The 17,830-nt window shown below is 51.3% G+C and overlaps 2 protein-coding genes across 9 annotated transcripts in view; one reads left to right on the top strand and one right to left on the bottom strand.

Annotated features, from left to right (window-relative positions):
- Positions 1–6,650, bottom strand: part of ACACB (acetyl-CoA carboxylase beta) — a 63,608-nt gene extending 56,958 nt beyond the window's left edge. For 2 of the 8 annotated variants that reach the window (XM_081168468.1, XM_081168469.1), the window contains exon 1: positions 2,720–3,261. Coding sequence is in view for 1 of the 8 variants with exons in the window: in XM_081168472.1 (XP_081024598.1) it covers positions 6,604–6,635 (32 nt within the window). In the remaining 7 variants the exon portion in view is untranslated. Of the gene's footprint in view, positions 1–2,719; positions 3,281–6,603 lie in introns of those variants that run through there. The other 6 variants (XR_014001764.1, XR_014001765.1, XM_081168472.1 and 3 more) reach the window with 6 other exon arrangements.
- Positions 6,651–7,294: 644 nt separating this feature from the next.
- TCHP (trichoplein keratin filament binding) lies at positions 7,295–16,944 on the top strand. Its single transcript, XM_081168636.1, has 12 exons — positions 7,295–8,885; positions 9,718–9,928; positions 10,658–10,714; positions 11,302–11,370; positions 11,505–11,678; positions 12,342–12,454; positions 13,056–13,122; positions 13,593–13,765; positions 14,322–14,403; positions 14,487–14,672; positions 15,869–16,012; positions 16,412–16,944. The coding sequence occupies exons 1-12, from the start codon at positions 8,620–8,622 to the stop codon at positions 16,442–16,444; spliced, it is 1,575 nt and encodes a 524-aa protein (XP_081024762.1). The 5' UTR covers positions 7,295–8,619; the 3' UTR covers positions 16,445–16,944.
- The last annotated feature ends 886 nt before the right edge of the window (positions 16,945–17,830 follow it).

The raw sequence follows: 17,830 nt of genomic DNA, 5'->3' as shown, positions 1-17,830 counted from the left end.
TGCCATGGCCTGAGCATAAGGCAACATCTCGCCTCATAGAATCCTAGAGTTGGAAGAGACCCCAAGGGCCATCGAGTCCAACCCCCTGCCAAGCAGGAAACACCATCAGAGCACTCCTGACATATGGTTGTCAAGCCTCTGCTTAAAGACCTCCAAAGGAGGAGACTCCACCACACTCCTTGGCAGCAAATTCCACTGTCAAACAGCTCTTACTGTCAGGAAGTTCTTCCTAATGTTTAGGTGGAATCTTCTTTCTTGTAGTTTGGATCCATTGCTCCGTGTCCGCTTCTCTGGAGCAGCAGAAAACAACCTTTCTCCCTCCTCTATGTGACATCCTATTATATATTTGAACATGGCTATCCTGGAGCAAGAGCTTCCGCACAGAGACACCGGTCATCCCTGGAAGGACGGGGGCAGGTGCAAAGGCCAGGAGGCAACTGTCCCCCTCCAGCCAAGTAAAGCGGAGCAAACTGCATGGCCACCACTCTTTTCAAGGGCATTGGATGGATCACGCTCCTGGGTGGGAGCTGCACTTGGGAGCCTGGGGCTCCAGCTGTGCGCTTCTGCACTCCTGGACTTGCGTGTAGCCTGGGGAAAGTGACCTTGTTGGCAGGCACAGAAAGGGACAGCCTTCGTGTCAGGTGGAGGTAGGCAGCCACCTCGGGGGCAGATTCTGAGGGGCAGCAAGAGGACGGATCCCTTTGGCTGTGCGGGAGATGCTGCCGCCCCATCGCCAGGGTGGAAGCAATCTGCTCAGCTTTGGAACAGGCACCCCCTCCCCCTTACGTGCATTACACAGGTTGCTGAGAAATAAATGGAGAAATAAATTGGCCTTCCCTTGCTCAGGGCTGCTGCCGGGAAGTGAGCAAGGGAAGGCGCGCTGGATATTAGCCCAACTGAGGGGAGGCTTGGAACGGGCCGGGCAGCGGCCCCCAACAATTTCTAGAGGGAGTCTCTCTCTCTGTGTGTGTCCTTACTTTGCAATCCCCACTTTACTCAATTTCACTTATGTGTGCAGGGCCCCAGAACCTAAGCCCCGCGTAAGTATATGGAATTGCAGAGGGGAGCATAATGTCTCCACTTTGGCCCCTGACAACAAAATGTCTCAGGGGCACCGACCCCGACGTGTCACTTTAGGACGCAGGCCTAGCCCTCTCCTCTACCTTGCCCCCCCCCCCAAATCCTGCCTCCCACGAGATCAATGTCATGTCCAGCACAATCCTAGGCGCTGGTCCATGGGGGTGTCAGCTTACTACAGGTAGCCAATTCAAGGTGGAGATTCTTTTTGGGGGTTCATTTGCTTTTAACATTTATTATTTTTATTATTTTTGTTTATTAAATCTGTAAACTACCCTTCATCTGTAGATCTCAAGGCAGTTCACAACATAAAATTACAATATAAAAAACACAAAATACATAAGAACACTAAGAACAAACCAAACAGATACCCCCACCATTCCCACAAGCACATTTAAAAGGCTGTAGAATATTAATTGGCCAAAGGCCTGGTTGAAGAGGAACATTTTTGTCTGGCGCCTAAAGGTGTATAATGAAGGCACCAGCTGAACCTTCCTGGGGAGAGCATTCCACAGATGGGGAGCCACTGCAGAAAAGGTCCTGTTCTCATGTTGCCACCCTCCGGACCTCTTGTGGAGGAGGAAGATCTCAGGGTCCAGGTCGGTTATATGGAGAGAGACGGTCCTTGAGGTCTTGCAGTCCTGAGCCGCTCAAGGATTTATAGGTCAAAACCAGCACTTTGAATTGGACCTGGAAACTAATTGGTAGCCAGTGCAGTTGGACCAGGATCAGTGTAAGATGCTCAAACCGTCTTCCTCTGGTGAGCAACCTGGCCACTAAATTCTGCACCAGCTGAAGTTTCCGAACCGTCTTCAGAGGCATAACACACTCATAACACATTTCAGTAATCTAACCTAGAGGTTACCAGAACATAGAGAACAGTAGTTGGGCTATCCCTGTCCAGATAGGGGCGTAGCTGGGCCACCAGCCGAAGCTGATGGAAGGCACTCCGGGCCACTGAGGCCACCTGAGCCTCGAGGATCCAGGAGGACCCCCAAGCTACGAACCTGCTCCTTCAGAGTAAGTGTAACCCCATCAAGAGCAAGTGATCTCCCACCCATCTGGTCTAGGGAACCACCCACTAACAGTGCCTCCATCTTATCTGGATTGAGCTTCACTTTGTTGGCTCTCATCCAGTCCAGCACTTCCACTGCAGATGTAAAGGAGAAATAGAGCTGAGTGTCATCAGCATATTGCTGACAACGTACTCCAAACCTCCGGATAACCCCACCCAGTGGTTTCATGTAGATGTTAAACAGCATAGAGGGGAAAAAATGATGTTTATATGAAAAATCCCACTGAATTCAATAAGACTTACTCCTAAGTAAGGCCACCTTCACCTCATACTTTTAAAGTGCTTTAAACAGTCATGGGTTCTCCCAGAGAATTTTGGGAGCTGTAGTTTGCTGAGAGTTGTTAGGAGACTGCTATTCCCCTCCCAGAGCTACAATTCCCAGAGTGGCTTAACAACCAGCCCCTCTTCACAGGGGTCTCTGAGACATGGAGGGCACTTTCTTCTCCACCCCCTGCCAATTTCAACTCTAGACATATTTCTATGGTGACTGTAGAAGTTGCTCTGCACCATAAACAAACAAATAACCATTAGCAGAAATACGAGCTTCCTTTGGTTTTTGCCACTTACCAGCCTCTCTGAGCCAAGGAGCCCCCTCACCACCAAGCGGCCCAATCTACAAACCTCCTTTCTTCATTCCCAAGAACTAGAGAATCACCGCACCCATCCAGGCGCAGCCACTGTAGTCTGAGAAGGAGCTTGGCAGCTGTTGCTGTGAAGAACGTAAACTTCAGATTCGCTTGGTCCTGAGCCAGGCCCAAAAAAGGAGTCAAAACAACCCCCCTCATTTGCAAGGTAACATGATGATAGTTTGCAGCGGGAGGGGGGCAGGGAAAGAGTGGCTCATTATAGCATCGGCCACCTCCTTTGACCAGGCAATACATCAAGAAGTAACCACTGACTGGGGGGGGGGTGTCCCCCGAAACATCTATCTGTATTCCTGCATCAATAAAGTTTGGAAGACGTACAGAACAGAAACAGGTCCTTTTTCAACCCACTGAACTAGGGATGGGAAGCATCTGCAGCCTGGCAAATGTTGCTGGACTCCTTCCCATCAGCCAGAACTGCCAACTGGTTATGGGGAGTGAGAGTTAGAACCCAGCACAGGTTCCTCTCCCCCATGGCTCCTCTGTCTCTGATTTATTTCTTTTAAAAGTGAGAGCGTAAGTTCCTAGCCTTTAAGGCCTCAGCGGGAGGGTAGTGGTAAAATGTTGAAGACAGCAGCTCGTTGTGATGACCCTTAAAGCCAATTGCTGAAGTTGCTTGCATGAAGTAGGAACCTCATCAAAGAAAAGGAATGAAGGAGCAAGCCTCTGATTATTTCCTTCCTTCTCCAACTTTTGCTTTGTTACTCTGTTGCACACAATAGTAGAACTTGAAAGCCTCCTTATCACCTCATGCACTAGGCAGAACAATGAGTGTCAATCAGCTTAGCATCACTGCAGATGATGTCATCACGCCTGCTCTGTGCTCCAAGCTAATAGAACTCAAAGGTAATGAAATAAATACTGCAAAATAAGGACAGCAAATCTTAAATTTATGTGAGTTATGGAATGCTTAGCCTCTTGCCACAGAATTGTCATCCTAGCAAAGAATGCAGTTTCTGTTTTTACCAACTTGAAACATGAACAAAGGCAACTTGTACAGGAGCACAAATTAGGTACACACAGAACCTTGCCTATATGTAGAACTGGCATGCGGAATTCCCTGCCACATTAGTTCAGGTTATCACTATTAGGAACTTCTGTCAAACTGCGAGCTCATGATTTTTCTGTTGTGTGTGCCTATTCAAAGGTAAGCCCCATCAAATTCAAAGGGTTTACTCCCAGCTAAGAGGGTATTAGATAACAGCCTTTGGTTCTTTTGTCTTCACTTGCTTTCCCTGTTAGCTATTACTTTTTCTGCTTCATCACTGTGCTTTGGTATAGTTTTAATAATATCATTGTTTTAATATCTCAAAAATGGCCAACATGTTGCTTTTAAACTTTGCACTGTGTTTATACTAAGCCACTTTGGACATCACATTTAGAAGTGGGCAGGGGAAGGATGATATAAATACTAGCAAATAACTTTTCCAGGGATTTCCCAATTTGGTGCACACTTCTTAGGGAATTTAACTATTTTAAGCCTATTTTAAACCAACTGATGTCTTCATGCCATTTGAAATACTACTGCAAGGATTTTCCAAAGCTGCACCTTTGGATGTTCATCTTGGAATATCTGTTTTTCACTTTGCGTGGAAACATCTTTGGGGGCTGAAAGGTCGAGGAAGCTGATGCCAGGAGGGACAATCCTCTGCTTGGCTGCACCCCAAAGCCATCTGCTGCTCTCCAAGTGGGACGGCTGGGATGCAAGTGGGACAAAGGTTGACAACTGTTTTCGAACAACATGTACACCTCCCAAATGTCACCAGCTGCCAGATGGCCATAAAAACTGCACCAGCCACACATTTTGTCCCTTGTGAAGATGGATCAGCTACTGGCAAAGAGATTGAATTATGATGTGGCTAAGTTTAGTGCTCCTCCCAAGACAAACTGCAAACAATTTTAATATTGTCAATATTTTCATGCCCAACAAGTAAACCGAAATGCTTTATTAATCTGGATACATTTTTAAAGTCTAGGTGTGGCCACAGTAGAAATACATGAATCTCAGAAGGTGTGGAATCCTGCCCTCTATAATAATTCTAATTTTAATTTTTAATAATGACAATGATTTTCTGTATCTATGACACTCCTGCTTTCATTCCCGGAACAGGTTACAGTGATACAGAAACCCCATAAACATTTGGTCTTGAATCCCTACAGAAATTCAGCTTGAGCTAAAAGGAACTTACTCCCAAGATCGCAGTCTTACAGCACAGTCGTATATGCCTACTCAGAAGTAAGATCCACTGTGTTCAGCTGCACTTGCTCCCCCATAAATGTGTTTGGGATTGCAGGTTTAGGCTTCAACCCTATGCACACTTACCTGGGAGTAAACACCATTGAACGGGTTACTTCCTGGTAAACACGCTCAGAAGGTACTTTTAAATTCTGTTTGAAGACTAGAGTCTATATTCTGCATAAGCCGAAGGTGTCAGGACTTCCACACAAACTATCAGGTGTCTGCCATGCTGACTGTAGACTATACTCTTGTTCCATGAGCTGCTTTTTACAAATAACACAGGAGGCCAAAGCAATGAACTCCCAAATCCACCACAAGGCAAAACCACCCAATCAGGACCAGCCAAAACAGCCACCAAAGAGGGAGCAAGCTTTTGCAGTTTTCCCAACCCCTGATTCCATGGTGGTGTTAAAATAATTGGGGGGGAGGAGGGAGAAAAATTTGGGAATGTTGCAGCTGCTGTTGTGTTCAAGTTGCTCTCTCAACTCCAGCATTTACAGGAGCAAAAATAGCCTCCCAAAAGGATGAAAAACAGGAACCATAGCAATGCTCCCCCCCATGTTTAATTAAATTCAAGATTTTGAAGCCTTGTTTTGCATTTGAGTAGAAAGTGACTTTCAAAAAAATCACAAGGAATGTCAATTTGTAAAGCAACTCAGCAGAAAAAGTGCTTTTGCAATTTACTCTCCTGGGATTGAAACCTTATTTTACAGTTTTATTAGGTAAACTGATTGGAGATTATAAAGTGTAGCATATAAATGGAGTATGTGAGATTTAGTTGTAAGAACCTATGGCTTGTACAGCACAGGAGCAGAACCAATATAATTTTTAAACTTATAGATTCTGCAGTGTTAGAAACTGAGATATGGAAGCTAGGAGCTGGTTATGGGCACAACAACAGAATGTCTAGGTGCACTTTTTTAATAAGAAAAATACAAAGCTGAAAATGAACTGCAGCTAAAATATTATGTTCATTTTTCACATGGTCTAGTCCTTTCCCTGCCCACCCCCCTAATATTCTTAAATTGGAGGCAGAAAAGGGTCCTCCTTTCCTTCCACTCTGCAGCTTTAATCTGAAATTTTAGGTGCAGTCCTGCTCCCAGAGCTCAGAAACTGCTTGTGCTAATGAAATTCCCTGTTGCAAAATGTGCCTAGAACAATGGGGGTTTCAAACATTCAGATTCTGTGATCATAGGATTCAACATACATATTGAACTATTCCCATATCTCTACATCCTGGCCACAAGCATTTCTTCTACATAATTTTTCTAATCTGATAATCTCATTTGGGCCCATTCAAGTCCTCTACTCACTTACCAAAGTCACCTTGGCAACAGAAAAAGAAAAGAAAAAAGATGAAGGGGCAGAAAGGGAGCAGAGGCAAGAGAAGGGGGGTCCCTTTATTTTTGCAGATTCTGAAAGAAATGTCAAGCCCCACACCCTCTGCGACCTCGGGGGTCCAGTGCATTAAGGACATGAAATGCAGACAGAAGCGAGGAGGGCAACAGCCAGAGACAAGGAATAGAATCCGAGCAGAAAGCAGGACGCGCAGCAGGAGACGACAGTACCTCCAGCCAAAAGCTCCAGAAAAAGAGTGCATGCGAAGGGCTGTCTCGCTTCCAGGCCCCCCGCTTTCCAGGACACTTGGCATCTCGGCCCAGGACTGCGCTCGGAGGCCCGGGGCTTACGGGGCGGAGCAACAGCAGGGGATTCCCCGCTTCTCCTCCTCCGGGAAGAGGCACTGCCGCTCTGCCAGGAGAGCAGGGAAGGTCTCCTCCGAACTCTCACCCCCCCAAACTACAGTTCCCAGGATTCTTTGGGCGAAGCCCAGGACTGTTTCAAAGGGGGTTGCCCAAACTTGGGTCGCCTCGCCGGCTGTTTTTGGACTACAGTTCCCATCACCCCGACCACTGGTACTGGCAGCTAGGGATGATGGGCGTTGTAGTCCACCAGCAGTGGGCGTCACAAGGTTGGGCAGCCCTGGTTCAAGGTCTTTGAATGCCTTCAGTAGATGGACTACAACCTCCACCAGCCTCAGCTGACCTGGTCAAAGAAACGAGCGCAGACTTCGCAAGGAGGAGTCTCGATCTCTGCGGCGGCCTCGAAAGGCGGGACGGGAATCGCGCGGCGCTCGGAAGAGGCGTATCCCTCGGCGGCCCCCGTAGCCCGGCCCGGAAGTGTTGCCATGGAGCCGCCTGGCGGCACCGGAAGGAGCTCCGCCGTTAGGAGTCGCGGAGGCGGCGGCGGCGGGTCGTCTGGGGCCCCAGGTGGGTGGCGGTAGTTGGCTGTTGCCCTGTGGTTGTTACATATTTAAATACAGGATTTACCTTTTCTTTTAACAGCTTCCGCCGTGTTGCGCATAGAAGCGCGTCGCGTCGATGTGAAAACGGTTCGCCTTTTGACGTCACGGCGTCGACTGTGTGACGTCGGAGGCTCTTTCGCGGCGAGGGCCCCCTGACTGAGGACTGAATGGATCATATCTCCCTTTCCTTCCCCCTTTTCTATCCAGGGATCTCGAGGGGCGGATGCGAGGCAGGCTGGGCCGGGAGGCAGCAGCGGCGCCCCCCCCCCCGCCTCACACCCCGGGGGCTTCATGGCCTTGCCCGGGCCCGTCAGGCGCTGAGGAGCCTGCGAAAACCGCGGCCTGCTCTTTCCTGGTGCGCTCGCGCGTCAGAGCATTGCCATTTCGGAAGGGGCTTTTTTCTGCTGGGGCGAGGCAATAGGGAGGCTCTCGCAGGTCCTAGGGCGATGCTTGGTACGCACACAATTAACACGCGCAAAGCACTTAAGTCTTCTAGCTGCAGTGCAGATTTGAACAGACAAGGTAGTTCCTGCCTGCAGGATCGAAATATAGCCGAGGGCAAAGTGCACAATGCAGCCCATCAGCTGATGGACGGCACTAGTTGGTTCCTCTGCCCCCTTCCGAGTTCTGAAGGTGGATCAGATGCAAGGTCCCCCCGTTGCAAAATTGAGTTCTCACCGGAGTCAGATGCCTGCAAGCTGGACGCGAGTGCCCCAGCACTCTCCCTGCTTGTGGGCCCCAGCGCCTCTTGCTAAGAGGCCTGCCATCTCTGGCAGTGGAGGTGGCGCACAGCTACAGTAGCTACTGCTAGCTCTACCTGCCATGCGTTTGCCTAACCCCTTTTAATAGTCATGCATCTCCCAGCCACCCTCCCTGAGAGGCAGCAGGTGCTGCTCCCCAGTGGCAAAGGCCAGAGTGGGCTGCCCATCTGTCCTCCAGTCCCAGGGCAGCAGGCCCCTGGAGCAGAGTGGCCTGGCAGGCCGGCAGTAAACTCCTTGCAGCTCCCACTTACTTATGTGAATAACTTTTAAAATAGTCTGCTACCCAATCAACCAACAGATACTTCCTATATTTGATCCAATTTTTTAGTTAATCTAAGTCACAGAATGGACTAAACATTGCAGCCGTAATATATCTAGGCAGCTGGGAAAACACACTCCTCTCCATCTCTTCCAGGTCTGTGCTGCAGAGTGTGTGTTGGGGAGGCTCTGAGCCATGGAATGCCGAGTGCCTGGGGGCTTGGGCCGGCTGGCCTGCATGGGGAGTGGAGCTTGGTGGGCTGATGGTTCATGCACCTGTTAAAACTAATACTTCTCTCGTCCTTCAGGAACGAGGTGTTTATTCCAGAGTTGCCCAGATGGCGTTGCCTACAATCCCTTCGTTTTGGAGCAACCGCAGCAGAGCCCTTGAGCAGCAGATTGTGCACCACCGTGAGCAAGAAGCCCATTTCCGGAAACTGTGGGAGCTGAACAGCCGCTATTTTCAACAGTCTGGGGTCTACAGCTCAAAGCAGGCCCAGTGGAGTTCACGCCACTCCTACGAGCAAAGGCAAGGCTAGGGCAGTGGGGACCCATAGCAGGGTAGGGAGAAGCAGCAACTTGAATAATGCCTGGGTAGAATTTTTGGCTGCATTTGCTGTTAACTCTGTCCAAACACAAGAAAGGGAAAGAGCAGCACTGGCAAAGGCCCTGGCCCCTCCTCCACAGCCCTGTTAGCTGTCCTCGGCAGCTGAAATGTAAGTAAAATAGCTGAAGTGTAAACAAGCACTAGAATCTGAGAGAGGGTCAGACTTTTTACACTTCTTCAGGAAAGAAAGGACCGCTCTCTGCAAGCTTGCAGCAAACTGGGAGCACCAGCATCAGTGTTGTGCCACAACAAAGAGAATAAAGGTAAAGGGACCCCTGACGATTAGGTCCAGTCGTGGCCGACTCTGGGGTTGTGGCGCTCATCTCACTTTATTGGCCGAGGGAGCCGGCGTACAGCTTCCGGGTCATGTGGCTAGCAGGACTAAACTGCTTCTGGCGAACCAGAGCAGCACACGGAAACGCCGTTTACCTTCCCGCCGGAGTGGTACCTATTTATCTACTTGTACTTCGATGTGCTTTTGAACTGCTTGGTTGGCAGGAGCAGGGACCGAGCAACGGCGACTCACGCCGTCGCGGTGATTCGAACTGCCAACCTTCTGATCGGCAAGTCCTAGGCTCTGTGGTTTAACCCGCAGCGCCACCCGCGTCCCAGTAAAGAGAATAGGACATCCTTAAAGAAGGTTAGGGAAGTCAGGGCTGTTTTTAGAAGCTAAACTTGAAAAATGGATCAAAGTTGGGACCAGCAGAATATTACCATTTTCATCTTCACTTTTCTTTTTTCAAACCTTTGCTAGCATGACCGCCTATCACCGTGAGAAGCTTAAGGAAGAGAAGTGTCTCAGCCTGGAGCAGAGACGCAGGCAGCTCCAGAAGCTGCTCTTTGAGGAGCGTGAGATGCTGGCAGCAGAGCTGCAGGAACTGCAGCTGAACAAGGATGCAGACCTGAGTGAAAAGAGGCGGAGACATGACGAGCTGAAGTCAGCCAGAGAGGAGCGGAGAAAACAAGTCAGTCTGAAAGGAAGACTATTTCTCATAGAATCAGAGTTGAAAGGGATCCCAAGGGTCATCTAGTCCAACCCGCTGCAACTTTCCTTCGGTTACAATAGAGAGACACATCCTTTGTCAGGGTCTTAAATCAGAGAGTCGTGAGGGCTCTTCCTCATAGGATGACATTCAGAAGCATTCACAGAAGCACTGGGAGGGCTGAGAGAATTGTCAGGAGGTGATCTCTGCCATGGGAAATGTTGGTCTGCTCTTCTAAACCATCTGGGGGGTGCGGGGGTGGGGCACACACCAGCTGAGTGTAAGAATTTCCCAGGATGAGGAAGGGAAGGCTGTGTATCTGCTGGCAAGTCTGGTTCCTCTACAAGTCTACTTTGTGACTGCCCCATTGTCCATAAGTGCTGCTGCGTTTGCAGGCTTCCCAGAGGCACCTGCAGGAGCCAAAGCTTGACTTGCAACAGCTTTGGTGGTCAAAGCCACCTTCATGTTGCCTAGTGATGCTTCCAGGTCTTGCCAAAGGCATCCTTTCCCAGCAGCATTCTTTTGCCACTGCAGGTGCATCCCCAAGCGGTGTCAGTAATTTCATTTCCCATTGCTGATGTAACATGATATCCATGCTTACATTCCTGTACTGTTGTGTACTGTACTGTCTGAGAACAGAAGTAAACTGGCAAGCGGGTGAGGCTCTGGTGCCGCCTGCATGAGGGATTCTGATTTCTGCTTTTTTAACAGATTGCAGAGGATTGTCTGTACGAGTGCTGGAAGAACAACAGCGCTAAGCTCCGAGAGGTGAGAGACAAGGGCACAATCCAGCATCATTTTGCCCCAAGGAATCCTGGGGTGTGTGTGCATTAGAACAGAATGCAGCTCTGTCAGGGGGACAGAGTAGGACAGTCTCCTCTTGGGGCAGGATCCAGGCTGGACCAGCTCCAAGGCAGAGTGCCTTTCCTCAGGCCCTGGTAGGCTTCCTAGCAAGGGGGGCACCAGCAGCACTCTGAGCAACATGGCTGGGGTGAGCCCCCTGGTGTTGGGTCACTCTGGGGCATTGTGGGGTATGAGCATTGTCACTAGACTCTTGCTGCTTTGTGCTGGTGGGAATATCTGGCTGGGAAACCTTTCTGATAAAAAGGTGGCAGCAGGGCAGGTGTCGGCAGTGTGTCCTGTATCCTGCCCAAGGATGCTGGGTGCCAAGGCCAACCCTGGCTCCCTGCTTCTTTGTATCAGGGTGCTCCTGCCCTTTTCCTCCAGCTCAGACCTTGGAATGGGAAGCAATGCTGTTGCTCCCCTCTAAAGCAAGTTCTGCAGCTCAAAGGATGGGGGACGGGTAGCAGTTCATTGAGACAGCTGAGCTCCTGCTTTCTGTCCCTTCCCACCAGGTTGGGTCCAAACTGCACAGGGATCACGTGGTGGAGGCCTGGGGAGATCAGCTGACTCAGAAGCAACAGGTAGGAGCCACAGTGTGCCTCTTTGCAGGCTTCCTGGGCCTGGTGCCCCGTGTCTCCCCTTCTCCCTGCTCCTTCAGCCTCGAGAAGGCAGCAGGCGGACAGGATGCTCACGCTTCCATTTGACCCCGATCCAGCGAGAAGCCACTGAGCGGGAAGAGAAGATCCGTGCAGAAAACAAATACGAGGCAGCCCGGAGGGAAGCCCTGGAGAGGATGAAGGAGGAGGAGGAGAGGCGGAAGCAGGAAGAAAGGAAGCAGGCAGAGTTCCTGCAGCAGCAGATGAAGGAGCTGCAGCTGCGGGAGGTGGAGGTACATGCTGGGGCCTGGCATTGAGGGGATGGTGCTAGAAAGGGAGCTGGTGGAGGATTGCAAGCGCCAGTCCCCACCCCCCACCCGCCATCTGTCTTGTCTTGCTTCTCTTTGTGGCAGTCCCCTGGAAGAAAAGTCAGAGATGAGATTGGGGGGGGGGGGCTGAGGGAAGAGAGACAGTAACTCTGTAGTGGTGCAGGTGCAGATCCCTGAACCAAGCCTCTCTCCCTCTTCTGCTTCTTCCCATATGTGACCACCACAGAAAGTGGGGTTTAGGGGCAGGGTGGCCTTTGGGGGCTATGAACTGAAGGCATCTGTTATAAATCGACCCAGCTTTGGTGTCAGTGCAACCCACGCTTCCACGTGGCTGCTCCAGGGCTTTTGGAGCTGAGGAAGATGTGCCCTGCCAGGAGGAGTGTTGGGTGCCCAGCTGCACATGCCCGCAATTGGTTGGCTCTTGTGGGGGCAAGCGGCAAGGAGGTGCAAGAGCTGAGCAGCTCCTGGTCATCTGCACCTGGGATGCTGAGTGCGCAGCCTCTGCTGTAGGGGCAGCTCCAGCCCCTCCTTTCCCTAGCAGCTTCTGTCCCCCACCCCCCCTGCTTTCCTGCTGGGAAAGGGAGGTGAGCCTGGAGATGAAGGATTCTGGGTCGTTCTTCTTCTCAGGCCACAAAGCTGAAGAGGGAAGAGGAGAACCTGCTCAGGCAGCACTGGGAGCTGGAAGCCCTGGAGGCCAAGCGGAAGTGCCAGGAGCAGGAGAGGAAGAAGATTGAACTTGGGTACGGCTGTTGGAGAGCAGAGGGCATGAGGGGGTTGGCAGAGGGCACCTGGCTGCCCCGAGAGCTGCTATTTAGTTCCCTCCCTAGCTAAGTAAGGATTTGGGAGGTGGTGGTGGTGAGAGAGGAGGGCAGGGATGGGGGAACCTTTATTTGGCTGAGGAGAAATCTGTTGGGTGGATTCCTGGCAGTGCCAGAGCCATAAGTAGGGACATCCCCCTTGTATCTCATTCCTTCTTTCCCCTCATTCCCACTGTATCTTCCTCCCAGGACACCTGCTTGAAATTAGGCTTAGGGGTGCAGGGTTCCTATCCGTGGCTACGGGATGGGTCAGCGCCAGTACTTAATTTCTCAAACAAGATATATTAGGCAGCTGCAACTTCCACCTTGCCAAAAGTGACCCTGTGGGTGCCTTTACTTGTGGTGAAAGTGAGGCAGTTTGCACATGCTCAGGGGTGCTGTTTACATTTTTGTGTAGCTGAAATGTACTTTTAGCTGCGCTTGAGAACTTAACAAGCTGGGGCAGTTCTGAAGCCCCCCTGCTTGTTTTCTCTGGCTCTTCCTGTGAATTACAAAGTCTGGCTCTCCTCTTCTCTCTTCTCAGGTGCTTTCTGAGGCACCAGTATCAAGCCCAACTGAAGAGGCGGGCCCAGTGGATCCAGGAGGAGCTGGTAAGTTGGTGCCACTGGAATGCTTTGTGCTTCAGGCCCAGAGCACAACTGAAGGCTGGTAAGATGGCTGTCCCATACCCCTTCAGTTCTGGAGTACAAGGAGCTGCACCCTGCCCATGGTCAGTGGCACTTGCCTTGATTGCATCACAGCCTGCTGCCAAATCTCAACATTTTTTGTAAAGCCAACAATGCTGGAGACGCCTTCCCTGTGGTATTCCTGCTTTTTTGGCGGCTGTTCTACTGTTGGCAGCCTGATCATCCTCTTTGGTTTGCTAGGCCTTTGCTACCTCCCATCTCTTCCAGCCACCTTGGCCCTGCCTTAAGGAAGCCAGAGTACGCCCTTTGCACACAGACGGTCCTGGGCTCTGTCCCCAGCAGCTCTGACTCCAAGGGACTGGGAAGGGCTCTTGTTGGCTTGAGGCCCTGGAGCTCTGCTGGCCCACGGAAGCTTCTCCTGGTCTGCCCTGCAGGAGAAGGACAGGCAGATTCTCCTGGCGCTGATGGAACAGGAGGATGAGGACCAGCGCCTGAAGTCTGCCCAGCGGGAGCAAGCGGTGGCTGTCGTGGCCTGGATGAAGGAGGTCATTGAGGAGCAGCTCCAGCTGGAAAAAGCACGGGAGGCAGAGCTGGAGACCGTCTTCAGGTGAGGTGGGAGAACGGGGTGGAGGGTGGGCTGTGGAGCTAGCTGCTGCCAGCGTTCCCTTCGACGGTGTGGCTGAAGCAAAGGCTGCTGGGAAGAGGAGCAATTGCTTCCCTGTAGCTGACAAACCTCACCCTGCAAAAGTGGCTTAGCTGTTGTGGTTGCAATGGTGGGGAGACAGCTGGAGAAGAGCGGCCGCCAGCCCAGCCTCCCCCCCCCCGCCCCACCCCACCTAGTGCCCTCCAGGTTTTGCATCAGCTCCAGCCAGCATAGCCAGTGGTCCATTTGTGGGTGGAGAGGGCTCCTAGGATCTTGCAGGGGATCTGAGATGAGCTTGGAGGAATCTCGTAACTGTGATTCCTGCATTGCAGGGGGTTGGACTAGATGACCCTTAGGACCCCTCCTAACTCTGTAGTTCTATGATTTCTTTGGGTCAGTGCTCTTCTGTTCTCAAAGCAGCTGTGGGGTCCCCTACTTGTATGGAGAAAGGCCATTGTCCTCCATGACACCTCTCTGGCACTCAAAGTCACTCCCTCCTTTCTCTCCCACCCCACCAAAGGGAGGAAGCCAAGCAAGTGTGGGAGAAGCGAGAACAAGAGTGGGAGAAGGAACGCAAGGCCCGGGACAGACTCATGGCTGAGGTGAGCTCTCTGCACCTGGGGCAGAAAGAATCTGGGCAGGTTGCCTGGGCTTCTCCCTCCCGCTCACCTCTTGGTTGAAACAGGTCCTGGCGGAGAGGGAGCGCCAGATCCAAGAGAGGATGGAGAGGAACAGGCAGGCGCAGCAGGAATCGGTGAAGTCCCGGGAGCAGCTGATCCAGGAGCTTGAAGTGGCCAAGCAGCTGACGCACCGGGAGAAGGAAAAGGAGGCTGCGCTGAAAACTGAGCGCAGACGAGAGTTGGAAGCGCAGGTAGGTCTTGCTCAGGAGCCAGCTGGGCAGCCCCTGTAGGACTTTGAGTCCTTTAGTCGTGTCCGACTCTTCGTGACCCCCTGGACCAGAGCACGCCAGGCCCTCCTGTCTTCCACTGCCTCCCTCAGCTTGGTCAAACTCATGCTGGTAGCTTCGAGAACACTGTCCCACCATCTCGTCCTCTGGTGTCCCCTTCTTCTTGCGCCCTCCATCTTTCCCAACATCAGGGTCTTTTCCAGGGAGTCTTCTCTTCTCATGAGGTGGCCAAAGTCTTGGAGCCTCAGTCCTTCCAGTGAGCACTCAGGGCTGAATTCCTTCAGAATGGAGAGGTTTGATCTTCTTGCAGTCCATGGGACTCTCAAGAGTCTCCTCCAGCACCAGAATTCAAAAGCATCAATTCTTTGGCGATCAGCCTTCTTTATGGTCCAGCTCTCACTTCCATACATCACTACTGGGAAAACCATGGCTTTATGCTTTTTAAGATGCTGTCTAGGTTTGTCATCGCCTTTCTCCCAAGAAGCAGGCGTCTTTTAATTTCATGACTGCTGTCACCATCTGCAGTGATCATGGAGCCCAAAAAAGTAAAATCACTGCCTCCATTTCTTTCCCTTCTATTTGCCAGGAGGTGATGGGCCCAGTGGCCATGATCTTTGTTTTTTTTATGTTGAGCTTCAGACCATGTTTTGCACTTTCTTCTTTCACCCTCATTAAAAGGTTCTTTAATTCCTCCTTTCTGCCATCAAAAACCAAAAGCAGGAGAAGTCCAGACCTTTGGTGTCTGGGTGGGTTTCCCCAAAGTCTAGACAATACAGGGCAGTTATCCTCACGTCAGCTACAAGATGGTCTGCTTCATCATGCTGCTTTGTGGTTCCTCTCCCCAGTCAGGAATGGGACTGTTTTTCCACACAAAAGGGAAGTAGTCAGGCAGAGACGGGAGCGAGAAGTGAAGGACTGATCAAGGGCTGGGGCACAAGACCTCATGCAACAGGTGATGACAAAATGATGCTCAAAGTTCAAGGCAAGCTGTGCTTAAGAAGAGGGACTTGGAAGGCACAGGCTCACAGGGGGGAGCAGGAGGGTAGGTGGGCTGTCCAGAGAGGACTGCTAACTGTGTGAGCTCTAATAGTTCACATGGGCTGTGACGATGTACCCACCTTGCTGGGTTTCTCCCTCTCCTTTCCCTATTGCTTTTTCAGCTCACGGAGCGGCATCGGCAGGAGCAGGAGGAGCTGCAGTGCCAGTGGGAGGAAGCGGCTGAGGCCAAGCAGCAGGAGCAGCGCAACGCAGAGTTGGAGCAACTGGCCGCCAGGCGCATGATGGAGCTCGGCTATCGCAACAAGGTGAGGGGGGCAGCAGCCTATCAGAACTGGTGCCTCATGCCAGTCAACAGGGAATTTCCCCATCCTGTGGGCAAGAGAAGAGTGATTCTGTCCCCCGGGTGTTTCTGAAATGCCTCTTGTGGATGAGCCAAGCCCTCTATATGGGGGAGGAGCCAGCCTGTCTGTCTGGCTTCCTAGCACATGGGTCCTGGACAAGGGAGTCAGGCATTTCCAAACTGTTTGGGGTTTTGTGCCTGGACCAACATATTTGGGGCACAGCAAGGCAGCCTTCACCACCTCTTATTTACACATGCAGCTGCCTCCCATCCCAGCAGTTTCATTCAGGGATCTGCCAGGGGTTGAAGGCAAAGTGTTCCCTGCAAGAACTGAAAGCCTTTCTCCTTCTCTGTTCTTTTCCAGAGCTACAGCTATCCCAAAGCAGCCTGGACCTAAAGAAGCGAGAGGGGGCTTGCTTTCCAGTTTCAGTAGATTAAAATCCTCAATGTGGGAGCAGCTTCCTGGCTGCATCCTGCTGGGGGTGCTGTGGGAGTATTTGTATAGATTAAAAAGGAGAGAGGCTGGAGGGTTGCAGCCGCCCCCCCCCCCCGCACAGCAGCCCTCTCCTGCTGAAGGCTTTGGCCCTTCCTGGAGGCCAGGCACAGCTGTGGCTCTAAGAGGCTCTGCAGGCGGAGATTGCTGATCCTTCAAGGCACTTGGGGGAGATATGGGATGGTGGTGGACAGACTTAGCCAGCAGGCAGCAGCTCAACCACACACTGTCCTTGCAAGCCTTCACCTTCCCCAAACTTGGATGTGGAAGTAGCAGCTACCTATTATTGCTGTTGGCAAAGCAGTGCAAGGAAGAAGAGGGTGGGAGGCTCCAAGCACTTCCCATTCAGGCTCTGACAGGGATGTCCAAAGGTTCAATAAAGCTTTTTAACTCTCTTAATGCAAGTTGGTGTTGCTCCTTTGCTTTGTCCGTGAGAGAGAAGGACCTACAACCCAGCGGTCAGGTGCTTTCCCTTTCCTGAGCCTACTTCCTGGCAGGGAGGAGTGCGCGCTTGCTGCCCAAAACAGTTTCTCTGCCTGCAATGGGCCCACAGGCCCAACAAGGGCAAAGACACCCAAATCGGTCTCAGCCACATAGCTGTCAATGTTTCCCTTTTTTAAGGGAAATTCCCTTATTCCGAATAGGATTCCTCGCAAGAAAAGGGAAAAGTTGACAGCTATGCTCAGCCAACATTTCATGCCAGTCAACACTGTTTGCAAGAAGACAAAACCAGGAGACAAGAATAGAAAAAGCAAGATACCTGTTCTACCTTGTTTGTTTGTTTGTTTGTTTGTTTGTTTCTTTAAACCCAAAAATAGTACAATACTTTTTAAAAAGGTAGTTAATTACAAGGTAACATCAGCATCCAACATTATTATGGCACTTGGTTTGGTTTCTTTTAATATATAAATACCAACAGGGTAAAACACACACACACTCTCACACACACCCCTCAAGTTGGACTGCTGCTTCTAAACCCAGAAACCTCTCCACCGCCAGCCAAGCATCCCTGGAGCAGACAGCCTGTCTGCCCATTTCCTATGAGTGGCATGCAGGTGGGCAGATCGCTTCCTCTGCCTTGTACAGAAGCAGTACCCTGCAGTGAGCTGGCAACTTCACGGGCCGTGGCAAAGCCTGCCGGGGGGAGCACTAGGCAGGGCAGGAGGAAGGTTGACTTGCTTGCTCAGGCCCAGCTAGCGTCAAGCTTCCTATTTCCCCAGACCCGAGACCCTCTCGGTTTTGTGCGTACATTTTGGCCAGCCTCTTAAGAGAAGAGGAGCTAAGTGGGTC

This window comes from Podarcis bocagei (genome assembly GCF_964188305.1).
Source record: "Podarcis bocagei genome assembly, chromosome: 13".
In the NCBI taxonomy this organism is placed as follows: Eukaryota; Metazoa; Chordata; class Lepidosauria; order Squamata; family Lacertidae; genus Podarcis; species Podarcis bocagei.
This window is presented reverse-complemented; position numbering and strand designations above follow the sequence as displayed.